Source organism: Tamandua tetradactyla, chromosome 5 (genome assembly GCF_023851605.1).
Source record: "Tamandua tetradactyla isolate mTamTet1 chromosome 5, mTamTet1.pri, whole genome shotgun sequence".
In the NCBI taxonomy this organism is placed as follows: Eukaryota; Metazoa; Chordata; class Mammalia; order Pilosa; family Myrmecophagidae; genus Tamandua; species Tamandua tetradactyla.
In genome coordinates this window covers 9,986,995-10,003,847 of record NC_135331.1, presented here as the reverse complement: position 1 = coordinate 10,003,847, position 16,853 = coordinate 9,986,995, and the positions used below count along the sequence as shown (strand labels likewise).

The following is a 16,853-nucleotide window of genomic DNA, read 5'->3' as shown; positions in this document are numbered from 1 at the left end:
TTCGTGGGCCTCTGTGTGTGAGGCTCAGAAAGGAGGCCAGCGGGGCCGGGTGAGAGGAGATGAGAGAGGAGAGGTAACGGGCCATTTCCATGCAGGAAGTGGTAGAATCGCATGTGTATTTCCAGAAAGCTCCTCAATTGTGTGGGGAAAGGATTGGGAGCAGGTGAAAATAAAAGTAGAGAGACCAGTGAGGAGGCTTTTGCTCCAGAACTGGTCAGTGGCCTGATGTGAACAGTCTTTTAGGGAAATGGGGCTGGCAGGAGGTTCAGGTGGGGTGAGGGTCGGGGCAGGGCTGGGGGTTGCTCAGACAGCTGTTCTCCAGGAGTTGGGTTCAGATTAGACCCCTCTGGGGCCTCTGTTCCTCTGGGGAGTGCAGCTTGTCCTTCAGGTGTTTTGAGAGAGGAAACATTTAAACCATAAGCTAGGAGATGGGGAAACTCCAGAGAAGGCTGGTGGGGATAGAATTTTCAGTCAAACAAGCCTAGAAAGGGAGCTCAGATCTCCCTGGTGGCTGAGGGGTAGGGTGAGGTAGGGGGACGGCCACTCAGCCTTTCCTGCTGGTGCCCGAGTCTGGGCCACCTCCTTGATGTGTCAAAGCATTTCTCTCCATTTCTGAAGGGTCACCCTAATGCTATCTCCTGCCTTTGCGTCAGTGAAGACAGACGGTGGATCGCCACTGCCGACAAAGGGCCCGACTGCCTGATAATTATATGGGACTCCTTCTCAGGGTAGGCTTTGTATGAGCACTTTTTTTTTCTTCTTGTAATGTCTGTAGAGTGTCTGCCGCTGTGACTTAAGCAAAGAACAAGTAATGACCATCCAGGAATGCAGAAGCCAGTGTGGGAGGTCGGGCAGCGGTGGGGTTGCTGAGAAGCCTGATGGAGTGACATTATCTTGGTGAATTTCCTGTTCATGGTTCTTGACTTTTTAAATCCAGAAATTTGGTTTATATATCTGTGTCTCAGAGTAGAGTTGGCTCAAGGAGGCTGACTCACACTAATCCCGCTCACAAAAGCTCAAACCATAAACTAGATGCCAGATACGTCATTTACAATGAAAACTTTAGTTTCACAAGGACCAGATTTTCTATTGCTGGTCCCGCCATCTCTACCTGGGCAGTACTCGGTGGTCACCACCAGGGGTCTCCCCAGCAGCTCTCCGGCAGGGTTTCCTGCTGCAGGGCCTCCCTTCTGCTGGGGCACTTTCTCCTGGGGTGCGTCCAGTTGCTTTCCCTGCCACGGTCACGGTCACGCGGCTCATGAGAGACTCTCCGAAGCTGCTGCTTTGCTTCAGCCTTTCTCCGCTTCCAACAACTCCTCTACTCATAGCATTTACATTTTTGTATTACTGGATTTGTATTTTTTAAGAACAGTTTTCGATACAGAAAGATTGAGATGGTAATACAGAGGGGTCCCATAAACCCACACCCGGTTTCCCCTTTTATTAACATACTACATTAGTATGATGCATTTGTTACGATGAATGAACCCATATCAATTGTTACTTACTGAAGTCTCTAGTTTGTTCAGATTTCCTTATTTTTTCTCTAATGTCCTTTTCCTGCTCCAGGCTCCCATCCAGGATACCAGGTCACATTAGGTTGTCCTGCCACCTCAGGCAACTCTTGGCTAGGACAATTTCTCAGATTTTCCTTGTTTTTTATGACTGACAGTTTTGCCGAGGATGGGTCGGTGATTTTGTAGGAGGCCCCTCTGTTGGAATTTTTCCCATGTTTTTCTCATGATAAGACCATCATAGTCTTTAAAAAAAAGACAGTTTTATTAAGATGATTTCACATACCATACAGTCCTTCTGAAGTATACAGATATATTCCCAGAGTTGTACATTCATCATCACAATCGGTTCTAGAACATTTTCACCCGCAGGAAGTTTCACTGTGTTAAACAGTCCCATGTTTCAGCCTCTGGCTTTCCTTCCAGTGACATACACAACCCTAAACTTTCCCTTTCAGCCACCATCATAGGCACATATCATCACTGTTAGGCTCGCCATAGTGTGCTCCATCACCTCTATTGTTATAGTCTTTTCTTTTTTTAATGGGCACAGGGAATCGAACCCAGGTCTCTGGCATGGCAGGTGAGAACTCTGCCTGCTGAGCCACCGTGGCCTGCCCTATCATCAGTCTTTTGACTCACACTGAAGTCTGAGAAATAAGTCAGAGTAGCATTTTTAACTTGGGCGAACGCCATGCTCGTCTTCATCAGACCATCTCAGAGTCTGGTGCAGGGTGAGAAAGGTGGCTGACAAGCCTGGAGAGCTGTTCCCTCCCCTCCTGGTATGTGCCTGGGGACTCTGGGCTTCAGGGTTGTCAGCTTTATTCCCTTCTTCCTCTGTCATAAAATTCAACTTTTATGGCCCTTTTCTGCCAGCAGTGAGGCAGGGAATGGGCCTGTGTGCTCAGAGTGTGGGCCACAGATCAGGCTGTCCTGGGAGGGAGGGCCGAGAAATACAGGAGGTGAGAGGAAGCTGGCAGCAACCGTTAGAGGAATTCGACATTGTGGTGACATTTTTATTCGATTAAAGTATTAGTCTATGGGAGTCCATGTATTTTCTGTCCAGTTTTTTCTGTAAATCTAAACTTTTCTTTTAAAAAGTTGTCTATTATAGAAAAAATTGTTCTGATATTAAGTTTAAAACTTTAAATTAAAAAATGAAAGTAGAAATATAAAATTAAAATATGAAAAGTTAAATTAAGAATGAAAAATTTTGTTAAAAATTTGAAAATTGAAATTAAGAAACAAACAGTCCCTCACCGCAGACAGTTTGAGAAGGGCTGGGCTGGAAGATACACAGGCAGTGGGGGTGTTGTGAAGCTGAGCACATCACTCTGGGCAGCAGCTCTGGAGATCGAAAGCAGAAGGTGGGCTTTTCTGTTGAGGATATGTGGGAATGGGACTGGGAATCTGGAGTGTGGGACGTGGCTTGGTGTCATCCATGGAAATGCAGTGGGGAACCCCCCAAGTGAAATGAAGGTTGCTGTCGAGAAGGCTGGAAACAGGGCTGGAGCCCGCAGCAGCTCTGCCAGCACAGTGGTGCTGCTTGGTCCAGCACTGGGAAGCAGGGCAGGTCCCGGGGTAGCAAGGGTAGACCCTGAGGGCCTGCCTGGGGTAGGACAACTGGGTGGGATGGGTCCCTGGGGCCTCCAGACTGACACTGAGGGGCAGCTCAGTGAGGAGCAAGGGTGCAGGCTCTGCCGTCCCCTGGCCTTCCGTCCCAGTTCTCCCATTTGCTACCTTGGAGCCTCCTCTGACTTGGAGGCTCAGAGAAGGTAAAGGACTTCCCAGTTGTGAAAAAGTGAGGCTCATAACGCCCACCTCACAAGAGTGCTGTGGAGATCCAAAGGCAGGGAAACTGGCCCGTGGTCGACGCTCACAGATGGGGTTTTGTTCTGGGTTCCTGGGCCCTGAGAGAGCGGTACTAGGTTCGTTGACAGGAGTGTAAGGCCCTAATGGGGACACAGATACTGTACAACAGTTTTGGCAGCAGCGTTAGTCACAATGGCAAGAGGTGGCAGCAACCCAAGAGTCCTACAGCAGATAAATGGATCAACAAAATGTGGTCTATCCAGACAATGGAGTCTTATTCAGCCCTAAAAATGAATGAAGTTCTGATACATGGATGAACCCTGAAAACATGTTAAGTGAAATAAATCAGACACAAAAGGACAAATATCGTATGATTCCACTTATAGAAACTATCTAGAATAGATGCATTCATAGAGACTGAAAGTGGATTAGAGGGACTGAAGGTGATAGGGAAGGGGGAGTTTTTGTTTAATGGGGACAAAGTTTCTGTTTGGGGCAGTGAAAAAGTTTTGGTGGTGATGGTAGCACAGCATTACATACCATCATGTAGTCTTCTTCACCACAGCATTTTTAGTGTGATTGTTCGCAACACACGTCTGATTGTGTTACTCCCCTGCTTAAAACCCTGCAGAGGCTCTTTGGTGCCACATCAGGTTATATGCCCCTGCCCCAGAGCCACACAGACTCATCCAGCAGGTGACACACCCCCTTCGGTAAGGAACGCAGCATCTGACTTAGACAGGGAAGGAGCTGTGCTACCTCGTGCAGCAGACAGCCTGCGGCAGGGAGGTGGGTACTGCACAGATGTCTCCTTAGGGAGCCCTTCCTGTCAGCACCCCAGCCCAGGCACAGCTGACCCCATTGCAGATGCACGGCACATGGCCCTGTTCTTGCTTATAGCTGTCTCCTCCACCGGACCAGAAGTAGCTCGACGGAAGGGAGGTGGTGTTTTTGTTTTTGTTTTTAATTATAAAGCAAAGTGTATGTAATGAGTTTAGGATATACCAAAGGATGTTTTGGGATCCATAAAAGGTTATTCCAAGGCTTTTTGGCTTTAGAATTAATAATAACCACTTTACTAAAGTGACAAATTAAAAACCATAGTTCTGGGTGCATGAGTGCTTCAGTGGTAGAATGCTTGCCTTCCATGCGAGAGACCCAGGTTCGATTTCCAGACCACACCCCCCCCAAAAAAAACAAAACAAAGCATAGTTCTTCTTTAAACTTTTTCATTCAAGTCACAAATCTATAAATCTAGCAAATTTTTGCAGTTACCATTAAAGGGTGCTTTGATTAATGTTTGACCCCATTTATAAATTTGGTTATTAACTCCTTTTAAGCATTTTAAACTACATTTGAAAATTTAATGCATTCAGTTTCATTTTAAAATTCTTTAGGTGTCTTGTTCACAAATCCTTTGTAAGTACTTAAGTAATTCCTGTAAATCTAATAAATGAGACATAAATATGGACTAATAAATGAGACATAAATATGGAAAATCTTAAGTTCTCTTGTGTTCTAATATTGCTTATAAACCAATGTAATTTCAATCTAAAATCACGTCTACTTCATCTACATATTTTAAATTAAAATCATTAATCTGTTAGACACTCTGATAAGCCAAATCTCATTCCTGTAAAATGAACAGATTCCCTATCACAGATATATTGATAGTAGGGGCCTGACTTACTTTCTCTTCTCTATATTTAATTCTGAATATCCCCAGGGATAAGATACATTTTCCCATTAAGGTTATCATTATGTCAATATCAGCAACTGGGGGCTTGCCTCACCAAGCAGAATTTGGGGACTCCTTCTCAGTTGGGTGAAATTTCTTAAATGACATTGAATCAGAGGCCCTCAGCTGGGCAGCAGACTTGGTTCCGGGCATTTGGGACACTGATGTGACTTGTTGAGGCCTGTTTATAGTTGGTCTAACAAGGACTGTATAATGAAAGAAATTGGGTAGCTGCATCGCCCCTGGGCCTGACTTGGTTTATTCCTGCTCACTCTTCTCTTCCAGCGGTGGCCCACAACCCCACCAATGATGTAACTTCCATCGGTACTTCTGTTATTTCTTGTGTTTCTTTGGCTCTCTTTGATATTTAGTTATCATCGAGTTAAATCCTGCATATATCAAGGTTTTGTTTGACTCTTACAGTTTGAAGTCTTGCCAGTGACAGTACAGAAGCCAGAATAAAAGTCTCTCCCACCCAAACCTCATCTCTGGAGTAACAGTTTGAAGTCTACTCCTCCAGACTTTACATGCACATACTCACATATGTATATATATATATACAGAAATACATGCAGAGAGTATAAACAGGATGATACTATGTATACTGTTCTGAATTTTTGTGTTTTTTTCCCCCCACAAAGTTTTGGTTTCTTTCCCAGATCTATCTTTTCTTTTTTTTTATTACCTCATTCTTTTTAAAGGCAGCATAGTTTTTCATTATAAGGTTGTCCTGTAATATTTTTCAACGCTTTCCCTATTAATGGACATTTGTGTTTCCAGAATTTTTTGCTATTACAGCAATGCCACAATGAATGTGAATTTACATTTATCTTTGTTTGTTTTTGCTGTTAATTCTCTAGGATGAAGTTGTAGAAGTGAGATTACTGGGTTATGGGTATGTGCATTTAATTTTTGATAGATACCTCCGAACTGCTGTCTATAAAGGCCGTACTCATTTGCATTGCTGCTTAGTGGGGAGGGCACCAATATTCCTTGGTGCTGGTCCATTTTATCCTGTTCATCTTTTTTCATATTTGCATACTTCATGCCTGGCACACAGTCAACATACAAAAATAAGTAAGAGATGGGAGCTCAGGAAGAGAGTTAATAGCATGTTTATGCTGCCGGGAGTAGTAATGTTTCTGGAAGCTTCCACCTGAGCTCCCACTTGCCCTGGGCCATTCTGGAAAACACAGTATAACTCAGCAGACGCTTCTGCCTCTTCTGTTTTGCAGGATTCCTGTACACACAATATTTGATAGCTGCCCTAAAGACTGTGGCATCAGGGCAATAGCCATCACCCATGATGCCAAATACCTGGCTACCATCTCAGATGCTGAAGTCCAGGTAAGGGGCCCTCTGGAGTGAGAGGCTCCTGTGGCCTGCTCAGGGTACCTGCCTTACTTACTTTTGCAGAGTTAAATGAGGTCAGAGTGTTACCACAAGAAGAGAAAGTTACTGCAAGAGAAAAGTTCCTTTGGCAGCCTTGGGAAAGCTTCTTATTTCCCTCTCTCTGCTATTCCCTTGCAGCAAGTTTGCATCTGGAAGTGGACTTTAGCTGTAGAGAAGCCTGCCTGCACACTGGAACTTAACCAGGAGTATGGTTTCCAGGTGAGTTCACCTCAAGCCTGTAAAGCTCAACCTAAAGTCACATTGATATCAAGTCACAATCTACTTCTTTTTTCAGTGGAGTTTTGTTGTGGTGAAAGAGAACTTTTTGAAAACACTTTTACATCCATGATCTCGTTTTATTATTGATAATAATAGCTAATATTCTTCAAGCATTTATTATGTGTCAGGGTCTGCTTAAATTCTTTACACACATTATCTCACATAACACCCAGAAACACACTCGGAAGGGGAGAGCACTACGCAGTAAACCTGAGAACTGTTACTATGAGTTATTAAATAATTTGTCTGAAGTCCCCCCAGCTAGCAGCCTCTCTGATCCTGGAAGCAAGCCCTTAACTAACCTTGTAAGTAACCTGATGAGGTACATAGGGAAATTATTATTATCAGTTTACATGAGGTGACTGCCATGGAAAGCTTCAGGTCTCTTGATTTCCATGTCACCTTTCTCTGCTGTTCTGCATTGTCTCATCTGTCCTTGCACCCTTCAGATATGCAAGCACTGCGATAAGGGCAGTTAGATCCCAAATAGAGGTGGCTTCCTGGCGACTGGAGGTCATCCAGGCACGTATCATTACACCATCTTCTCTCCTTCTCCCTGCACCATTCCCCCATGTCTTGAAAAAAAAAAAAGTCCTTACTTTTTAAAGCTACGCTGTCTGATATGGAGGCCCCTAGCCACTTGTAACTATTTACATTTACAGTTAAATTGATTAAAATTAAATAAAATTTCAAATTTAATTCTTCAGTTGCACCAACCGCATTTTCAAGTACTCAGTAGCCACAGGTGATAGACCATTTCTGGCATGGTGGGAAGTTCTGTAGAACAGCAGTGCAAAAGCACCCCTCTGGAGGAGCTGCACCATCGGCCTTCTCAACCCAGGCCTGAGCAGGCCAAAAGGGGCTGGAGAAAACCATCCAACTGAGCTGATTCATTTTTCTTCTATTTAGTCATACATTTCAAATGAGCTCTCGCACTGCCTGGCTCTTCTATCTTTTGCATTTCCAGAGACAACAGATTCTCACCTTCTCTTTACACCTCCCACAGACGTTCCTCTCACTCCCAGCTGATGACCTCTCTCTTGTTTCATTGAGAAAATGGAAGCCATTGGCTACAACCTCCATTTCCTCTCCCGCAAGCCTGCAGCTACTTTCAACTTCACCACCTTCTCTTTTCCCGTCTAGTTGTTTTGAATGGAGTACTGGCTCCCCTCTCGTAAGGTACTCCTCTGCAGCTGTCCCCTTCCCTCCACCAGATCACTTGTCTTTTAGTATTGCCTCTCTTTAAAGGACTCCCTTTAATCCTACATCTCCTTCAGGCTGCCGTTCTCTGTTCCTCTTTACAGTAAAACTTCGCAGAAGAGCTTTCTACACTTGCTTTTTCTACTTCCTCTTCTCTCACTTACTTTTTTTTGCAAGAAATATTTCTGTCTTTATAGTTTTATTGTGAAATAGTACATATGTGTACATTTTAAAGAAGGAAGCAAAATGGACTGAACCAGACCCTGAAATAGATCATTACCTAAACCCGAGGAGCCCTCTTTGTGCCCCTCCCCAATCTCACCCCTCTTTTTCTCAGTAAAGTTAGCCACTTTCCCAAATTTTCTACTGTACATCCTCTTGCTTTGCTGCATGTTTTTCTCCACGGATGGATGTATCCCTCAATACAGTCGAAATTTAGTTTTGCCTATTTCTGACCTTTGAATATCTGGAATCATACTAATGCTTTATTTGTTCAGCATCGTTTCTGAGATTCATCTGTGTTGATTCTTGAGCTATGATTCATGTATTTCCACTGCTGTATAGTTTTCCATTGTTTGAGTGTAACACTGCTTATTTATCTATCCTACTGTTGATGGACATTTTGGTTCTTTTCACCTTCTTCCACCCTCCCTGCACACCCCAACAGGACACGACCGAAACTGCTTCTCGTATCACTGGTGTTCCCAAATCAAGTGAGCACTGTTAAATCCTCTTTATGCTCTTCCTCTCGATAGCAGGTGTGCACTTCCCAGCGGGCTTACAAGCAGGTGTGCACTGTCCATGCTGACTCACATTCCTTCTCCATCTCCTCTGTGGGCTCCTCCTCTTTCATTTGTCTGCCTTCTAAACATCGGCGTTGACTAGGAGTTGGTTCTGGGAACTATTCTTCCTCTTCTTTTTCTTCTCCCTCCTCCTTGTCACCTTCTTTTTCCTCTTCTCACTGTAGTTTCTTCTTGGGTATCCTCACTCATGCTCAGACTTGAAGCACTATTTAGTTCCGATATATCCCGAGTCCTTCCTCCACCGCCATCTCACTGGTCTCATCTCTACCTGCATGCCTCAGCATCTTCCCAGAGGGTCTCTCTACTTTCACTCTTGCCCATCCCTTCACAATCTTCCCACAGCAGTCAGAGTGATATTTAAAAAATAAATATAGATTATGTTACACCCTTTGTTATAGCCTTTCACTGGCTTCCTGTCATGCTTATAATAAAATCAGAACTCCTCTTATGGCCTCCAAGGCGTAACCTGATTTCCCCATCCATCTCTCAGCATCTTTTCCCCTGACTATTCATGAGACACTATAGATAAGTTTGCATTTTCTAGAATTTATGTAAATAGGTAAATGGACTTTTTCTTTTTTTTCAGAAAGGACTTGGTTCCTTTCACTCAGCTTAATTATTTTGAGATTCATTCATCTTAATGCGGGTATCAGTAATTTATTCCTTTTTATTGCTGAGTAGTAGTACATTGAATAGGTATCACAATTTGTTTATTCACCTGTTGATGGACATTTGGGGTATTCCCTTTTTTTGGGCTATTATAAATAAAACTGCTATGAACATTCCTGCACAAGTCTTTATATGGACATATACTTTCATTTCTTTGGAGTAATTGTCTTTATTTTTGAAGATTCTTTTCCTTGGGTGTAGAATTCTGGGTGGTGGTGATTTTCTTTCAGTGCTCTGAAGATATAATTTCTTTGTCTTCTGCCTTTCATCTGTTGGGAAGTCAGCTATTAGTCTTATTGTTCCCTCTTTTGGAAGTTAGGTATGGGTTTTTTTTTATCCATTTATTTGGCTGCTTTTAAGATTTTCTTTGGTTTTTGGCAGTTTTTCAATGATGTGTCCATGTGTATATGTGTATGTTGTTGATTTTTAAACATTTATTCTCTAGGGTTTCTTGAACCTGGGTGTCATGTCTTTCCTCAGTTTTGGAAAATTCTCAGCTGTTTTCCCCTCCTTTTGGGACTCCAGTTACATATAAGTTAGACCTTTTCATCTTGACCCATAGGTCTTTTTTTCTCTTTTCTATATCCTTTGGTTTCTCTGTGCTTTAGTCTGGATATTTTCTAATTTACGCTGCTTTTCTACTGGCTAATTATTTCTTTGACTATATCTATTTTTCTATTAATCCATCTGTTCTAGTTTGCTAGCTGCCGGAATGCAATATACCAGAAACGGAATGGCTTTTAAAAAGGGGAATTATAATAAGTTTCTAATTTACAGTTCTAAGGCCGAGAAAATGTCCCAATTAAAACAAGTCTATAGAAATGTCCAATTTAAGGCATCTGGGGAAAGATACCTTGGTTCAAGAAGGCCGATGACGTTCAATGTTTCTCTCTCAGCTGTAAGGGCACCTGGCGAACATGGCAGCATCTGCTGGCTTTCTCGTGGCTCTACCAAAAAAAAGGGACTCTCTCCAAAATGTTTCTTCTTTTAAAGGATTCCAGCAAGCAACTCCACCTTCAGTGGGTGGAGACATACCTCCGTGGAAATCATCTAATCAAAAGTTACCACCCACAATTGGGTGGGTCACATCTTCATGGAAACAATCAAAATGCTCCCACCCAGCAATATTGAATGAGGATCAAGGGGCATGGCTTTTCTGGGGTCCACCACAGATTCAGACCGGGACACCATCTGATGAGTTTTTAAAATTATCTTTCAGACTTAGAGTTTCCATTTGTTTTTTTTTTTAAAAAAATAGAGTAGTCTCCATGCACTTCCCAAACAAGCAAGCAAACAACTGGAAAATCTCACAAAAATTCAATAAATGGTGCTGCAATAAGGGGATACTCACATGGAAAACGAATGAAATGTAACCCCTACCATATAGCATACAAAGAAAAAAAAGAGCAATCTGCTGAAATTCTCCATCTTGTCCTCTATTTTTCTGTACATATTAATGACAATTATTTGCAAGTCTGTGTCTGATAACTCTAATATCTGGATCTCTGTGGATCTCTTTCTGTCAATTGTTTCCCCCACTTGGTTTCAGTCATTCAGATGTGTTTCCTTCATATGCCTTATTATTTTTCATTGAATACCTACTATTGTGTTTAAAAAATGGGGAAATAATTTGAGGATCAGGATGATAACTTCTTCCAAAGAAGTCTTACTTTTACTTCTGACAGGCATTTGGCTGGTGGGTAGATCATTGAAATCTAATAAGAGATAGAGCTGATTTGAGGCTGATTTTCAGTTTTTGTGAGGTCTATTCCCTGTACCTACTTTTATTTTATTTTTATTTTTTGGCATGGGCAGGCATCGGGAATTGAACCCGGGTCTCTGGCATGGCAGACGAGAACTCTGCCTGCTGAGCCACCATGGCACGCCCCTTACACATACTTTTGTCAGTTCCTCACTACAAACGCCTCCAGGTTTTTGTGTTATCCTGACATTAATGCTCAGACACTGACATTAATGCTCAGACACTGGCATTGGTCGTTTACATTATTGCAGGGAAGCAAGGAATAGATGTGGAGATGGGCTGGAAGCAACAGGCATGGAAGTTCGATAGCTTTTCTCCAACCCATTTCGTAGTGCTGCCTCTGATAGCCCTTCGTCTCAGGCTGCAGCTACCCACTTCCCCTACACACATATCTTTTCAGGGATTTCTCACTTTTTGTTGTTGTTATTTTGTTTCTGGATTTCATGTTTCCTGTGTTTCTGTAATTTCTGCAGGGCTGATTTTTGAGAGGGGAGCTAGCAGCCCAGACTATTTTACCATCTTGGCAGGAACCTGAATCCTGTGTCAATATTTTACATTTATTCCAAGATCCATTGTGGCCCTGTTAAATTTAAAAAGGTATACACAGGAGTCTTTGTCCAAAGGACAAAGAATAAAGGTTTGTGGTAAATACTGGTTTAGTTTTGCTTGTTCCAGTTTATAGATGATTAATTATAGCAAAGACTGAAAGGGAAGACATTCGGGACCTTTAATTTTCACAGTCAGTATTCAAATTATATTCCTTTTGCTTACTGAATGCCTTATTTGTTCTTTTATATATTTCCTCTTGGTTATTTATCTAATTAAACTTATTATTTAATTTTAACATTCAATTTAAGCAGACAGAAACAGAAAATTAATTTTAACGTAATATAATATTTCTATACTTTATATTTCAGAACTACCTTACTTTTAATCCAACAAATAATAAAGAATTAGTGAGCAATAGTAAAACACAGGCAATATATTATTCATGGGTAAGTAGAAATGTTTTCATGTGTTTTTTAGTTTTTTATTTTTTCATGTGTTTTAAATGTCCATACAAGTACATGTTCATTCTTTGAGTACCAAGGTTTTGGTAATATAGCAATATAGTGTATATTTTACTTAGAGAGAAGTGACTATATATTAAATGTTTTAACTTTAATTGTAATATTTCTTTTAGTTCCATTTGGAAATTAGCACACTAAATCAGTAGCAGATATTTGAATTTCATTTAAGTTTTTTTTCAAGTAATGAAGCAAATATTTATTTGACTATATTATCAGGTCTAAAGTCTAAAATCTAAAATCAACTTTGTTCCCTTTTAGAAAGGAATTAGCAGATAAATTAGGGATAGGTATACTGGCTCCAACAAAAATCATAAGATTAAAGAAACATCGAATTGATGGTTTTCAGTGATATTAATTATTTTGGGTATTTATTAATAGAGAGGAAAGCCTTATTAATGTAGATTCAAATTTGCATTAAGTACAATCTTTGTGGCATATTTTAATGTATTTGCTTTTCTCTCTGTCCCGAAAGGCAGCAGGTTCTCTTACCTGTAGAAATTGTAGAGTTCTCACCCTGTTTATTAGAAGCATTTGTTTTGATTTTGTTACGTAGTTCCTCTTTTGGGAACTGGGTCTTTTCTTAGTAGTGATTATTTTTTCTGTTCTGATCAGGATGAAGAGAGAAATGTACTTATTCACAGTGCCCCACTTTTAACAGAAAAAGTGAGTACATCTGTTGCGTTTATATACATCACATTTTATGGAGAATAAGTATATGTGGGCAAGCTTAGTCGCTCTGGGGTTTTCTTTGTATGTCTTCATGTCAGACCATTGGGAAATAATTTGAAAATTTCTATTTGTGTCCTTTATCTGTATTGAATTGTCAGTTGAAAATAATGGAAGTATTGTTAAAAATAAAATGTTATAGAGAAAAAAGTTCCTGTCATGAGAAAATCTTATAAATGAAGAGGTTGCCTTTATAATGTATGTGTATACATGGACTAAAGGATCAAAGTTAATTTTGGAGTGATATAACTAGAGTAGTTGAATATGAGTGGATTCCTTACAAAGCTGCTCGGTTTCAGAATAGCAAAAATGATACCGGGTACTTTGATGTTTAGGAATCAGTAGGAAAGTGGTGAATCAGATGTTAGAAAAAGTGTTTTATCTTGTCTGCTTCCCTCAAGCTGTTGTATTTGAGGTAGAACCTGAGTTTTCTCTCCAGCAGCATTTTCTGCATTTGATGCCCATGTAATCTGCCCTTGGTGGCCCCTTATGAGGATTTTTCTGCTTTCTTCACTCCTGGTATGATTTATAGAAATTTCTTTTTTTAGGAGGGCATGCCAAAAAATATATATATATGAGAATAGTGGACTCAAGGAAAGATTAGTCTGTCTGCAAACTTTGTTTCTCATAAACCAGGTAGCCATTAAAAAAAAAACCAATAGAATTATTTAAAATGCCTTGTATTGAAACAGCACTCTCTTAGAAAGAACTTGGTATTCTTGTCTAACCATTTATTGCTTTACTGATCCTCCTGTGTTCCAGTCAGAAGAGGCCAACCCCCAGGTCTTCTCTGCATAATTAGAGAGTTAGGCAGCAGCCTTTCTGTGTCATGTCACAGATTGCTGAGCTTTGTTCATTTATTCACTCAATAAACATTCACTGAAGGGCTTCAGGTCACCACTCTGGATTCTTTCTACAGCTCATTCCAAGACATTGCCTAAGAAAGAAGACCTATTGCTCTATTTTATGTACCACTAGTTTAATAAGGAGACTTTCTTCAGGAGCATCTCTATATACTTAAATAATTTCTACTGGTGGGAAACATACTTTATGATCAAAAGGAGGTGGGCAGAATTATTCATTGGTATTTGATAGCCACAGCGTGCTTGGCTCATGAAAGAAATTAATTTCTTTTCCGGTCTCTGAAATCTCAATAAAAGAAGTTGACCAGGTGTAAAGTGATTAATCACGCTTTCATTTGCTTTAAGCAAACAGTTTAATTGAACACAATACATAAGCCTTTGCATGCTCTTAGCAAACCCTTGGAGATTCGGAACAACCCGGAGTATGACTGTCCACGTGGGTGAGCGCTTCTCAGTGATTTGCTTCTTTCACCTTATCTTTTTCCTACTATATTTCAGGGAAATGATATAAAACATTGGTAATAAATGGTTTGTTTTATATTTATTTCTAACAGTAACTCATTCCCTGTCTCTTGAAATGCAGACATTTAACAAGCTTGTGGGAAAATTTAGTCAGTCGGTCTTTCACCTGAATTTAACACAAGTCCTCTCGGCAACAATGGAAGGAAAGCTGGTTGTATGGGACATAAACCGCCTGCTGGCATCGGCCTCCTCCCCTCTGGGCTTTCCCCACATCAAACCGTGTAAACTGGTTCATTTGCAAAAAGAGGGCATCACTGTGCTCACAACAGTTGATAGGTAATTAACTTAATTAAAAAGCAGCCGTGGTGTGCACGGGTGGTTCAGTGGTAGAATGCTCGCCTGCCATGCGCGAGAACTGGCTTCAATTCCTAGCCCATGCACCCACGGAAAAAAGAAATTGTAGCTATGGATGGTGATTAAAATCCATATGGGATGTATGCACATATTTTGCGTATGCATAGAATATTTCTGGGGAGAGTCAAAGTTAACTGAGGACCTTGGTTGCCGCTGAGAAGCAGAACTGAGAGCTAGATCAGAGTGGTAGTGGACTCACTTTTTTATTGTCCCATTTGTATTAATTGGACTTCTAAAAATCATGGGTATGTGCTGCTCTAAAAAAAAACTCTTTGTGATGGTGAAACAAAAAGTAACCGATCAGACCTATTTTGTACCCTAAAGTTTACATAATTTAAATAAAAAAAATAGCTTGAACGTTATTATTATTTTTTCTGATTGCAAAATAGTATTTATACATTATGGAAAGGTCAGAGTACAACAGAACTTTATTACAGAGTCCACTAACTGATTTCTAGACACTGTGGCAGCTCAAAAATAATCCTTGAAAGCCTTGGCTTCACATTCTAGCTACATACCTGGCTTGCAGAGTAACCTTTGGCAGGTAACAACCTTGCTGAGCCTCCATCTTTCCTTCTATTAAATGTGCATAGCAACACTGTCCACCTCAGAGTGAGTTTATGACGATTTAGTGAGAGAATGCCTGTAAAACTCACGCTTGCCGCCTGGTGCACAGAAAACTCTTACGTAAATAGTAGCCATATTAGTGAGCTGAGGCAATGCCCAAAAGTGGTGGAGGGAATTGCCTAAGGACGAAGACCCTGCCCATACCCGTGGAATCACTGTGCTACCTACATTCAAAAAGCACAACTGCTTTCATTTTTCTTTCTTTTAACGCAGGGAAGCAGTGAAGGCTTGAACTGGTTTTGCAAAGAGGAATGCAAATTGTCATCCTCACTCAGTGACGCGAAAAGACAGTAGAATTGCAGTTGACAATGTAATCAGCTTCTAGTTAGTTGGGGGTTAGGACCCAGTAGAGGCCAGATACAGGTCTGTCCTTGTTAAATAAAACCCAGCCAGAACCACAAAGCCCAAGGACAAGGCTTTTGAACACCCTTGACCTGTTTTGCTACTGCTGTCCAGCAGAGGGCAGTGAAAGATGTTCTAGCCAATTAACTCAGTCCAACTGCCTGGCTTATTCATCAGAAACCTCATTTACTCACTCTGCATATATAAGAGATATTTCACCCCCCACCTCCACTCCATGATTAGAATGATGTTAGCGTCTTAAAAAACAAGCCCATTTGGGCTGGCTCTGACGACTGGAAATAAAAGCCATTCTGTCATGCGTTGGCTGTAAAGACTGGACAGGGTTTTACGATTCCTCTAGCAGTGATGCCTTCCTGTAAAGTGGCTGGTATCCCATTGCCAGCCTGTGTGATTTCAGAAGGCGGGCGGTTGATGCTCTCTCTGTTGTCATGTGCAGTCATGTGGTAGAGAATGTAGATCACTGCCCACCACCGCGGTGCATGGTTGATCTTGGTGAGCAGAGAGCATGGACTTTGGCTTTAGCCACACCTGGAGTCACCTCATGGTCCAGCTGTGTGGCCCTGGTAGACTTGCTAGATATAACTATGTTCTGTGCAGGATTTGGGACATACATATACTAAAAGATTAGCGTTTACCTGAAATTCAAATTTACCTGGCCATCAGTATTTTTATTTGCTAAATCTAGGAGCCCTAGACCTTAAGCAGATTTATGTATTTTTATTTTTTTGTTTGTTTTTCTTAATAAAACCAATCAACGTACAAACACGAACATTCTTAACATATGAACATTCCGTACTTGGTGTACAATCAGTGGCTCACAATATCATCACGTAGTTGTATATTCATCACCATGATCATTTCTCAGAACATTTGCATCACTCCAGACAAAGAAATAAAAAGAAAAAAGAAAAAATCATACATACCATACCCCTTACCCCTCCCTCTCAATGACTATTAGTATTCCTTCTACCCAATTTATTTTAACATTTGTTCCCCCTATTATTTATTTATTTTGAATCCATATTTTTTACTCATCTGTCCATACTGTAGATAAAAGAAGCATCAGAACAAGGTTTTCACAATCACACAGTCACTTTGCAAAAGCCTTATCATTATACAATCATCTTAAAGAAACATGGTTGCTGGAACACAAGTAGCC

The 16,853-nt window shown here is 41.0% G+C and overlaps 1 protein-coding gene across 11 annotated transcripts in view; it reads left to right on the top strand.

Annotated features, from left to right (window-relative positions):
• CFAP251 (cilia and flagella associated protein 251) overlaps window positions 1-16,853 on the top strand; it is a 101,345-nt gene that overhangs the window by 18,503 nt on the left and 65,989 nt on the right. For all 11 annotated transcript variants that reach the window (XR_013175538.1, XM_077159757.1, XM_077159749.1 and 8 more), the window contains 6 exons: window positions 619-728; window positions 6,300-6,411; window positions 6,595-6,675; window positions 12,087-12,164; window positions 12,852-12,902; window positions 14,412-14,626. Coding sequence is in view for 10 of the 11 variants with exons in the window: in XM_077159757.1 (XP_077015872.1) it covers window positions 619-728; window positions 6,300-6,411; window positions 6,595-6,675; window positions 12,087-12,164; window positions 12,852-12,902; window positions 14,412-14,626 (647 nt within the window). In the remaining variant the exon portion in view is untranslated. The remainder of the gene's footprint in view (window positions 1-618; window positions 729-6,299; window positions 6,412-6,594; window positions 6,676-12,086; window positions 12,165-12,851; window positions 12,903-14,411; window positions 14,627-16,853) is intronic.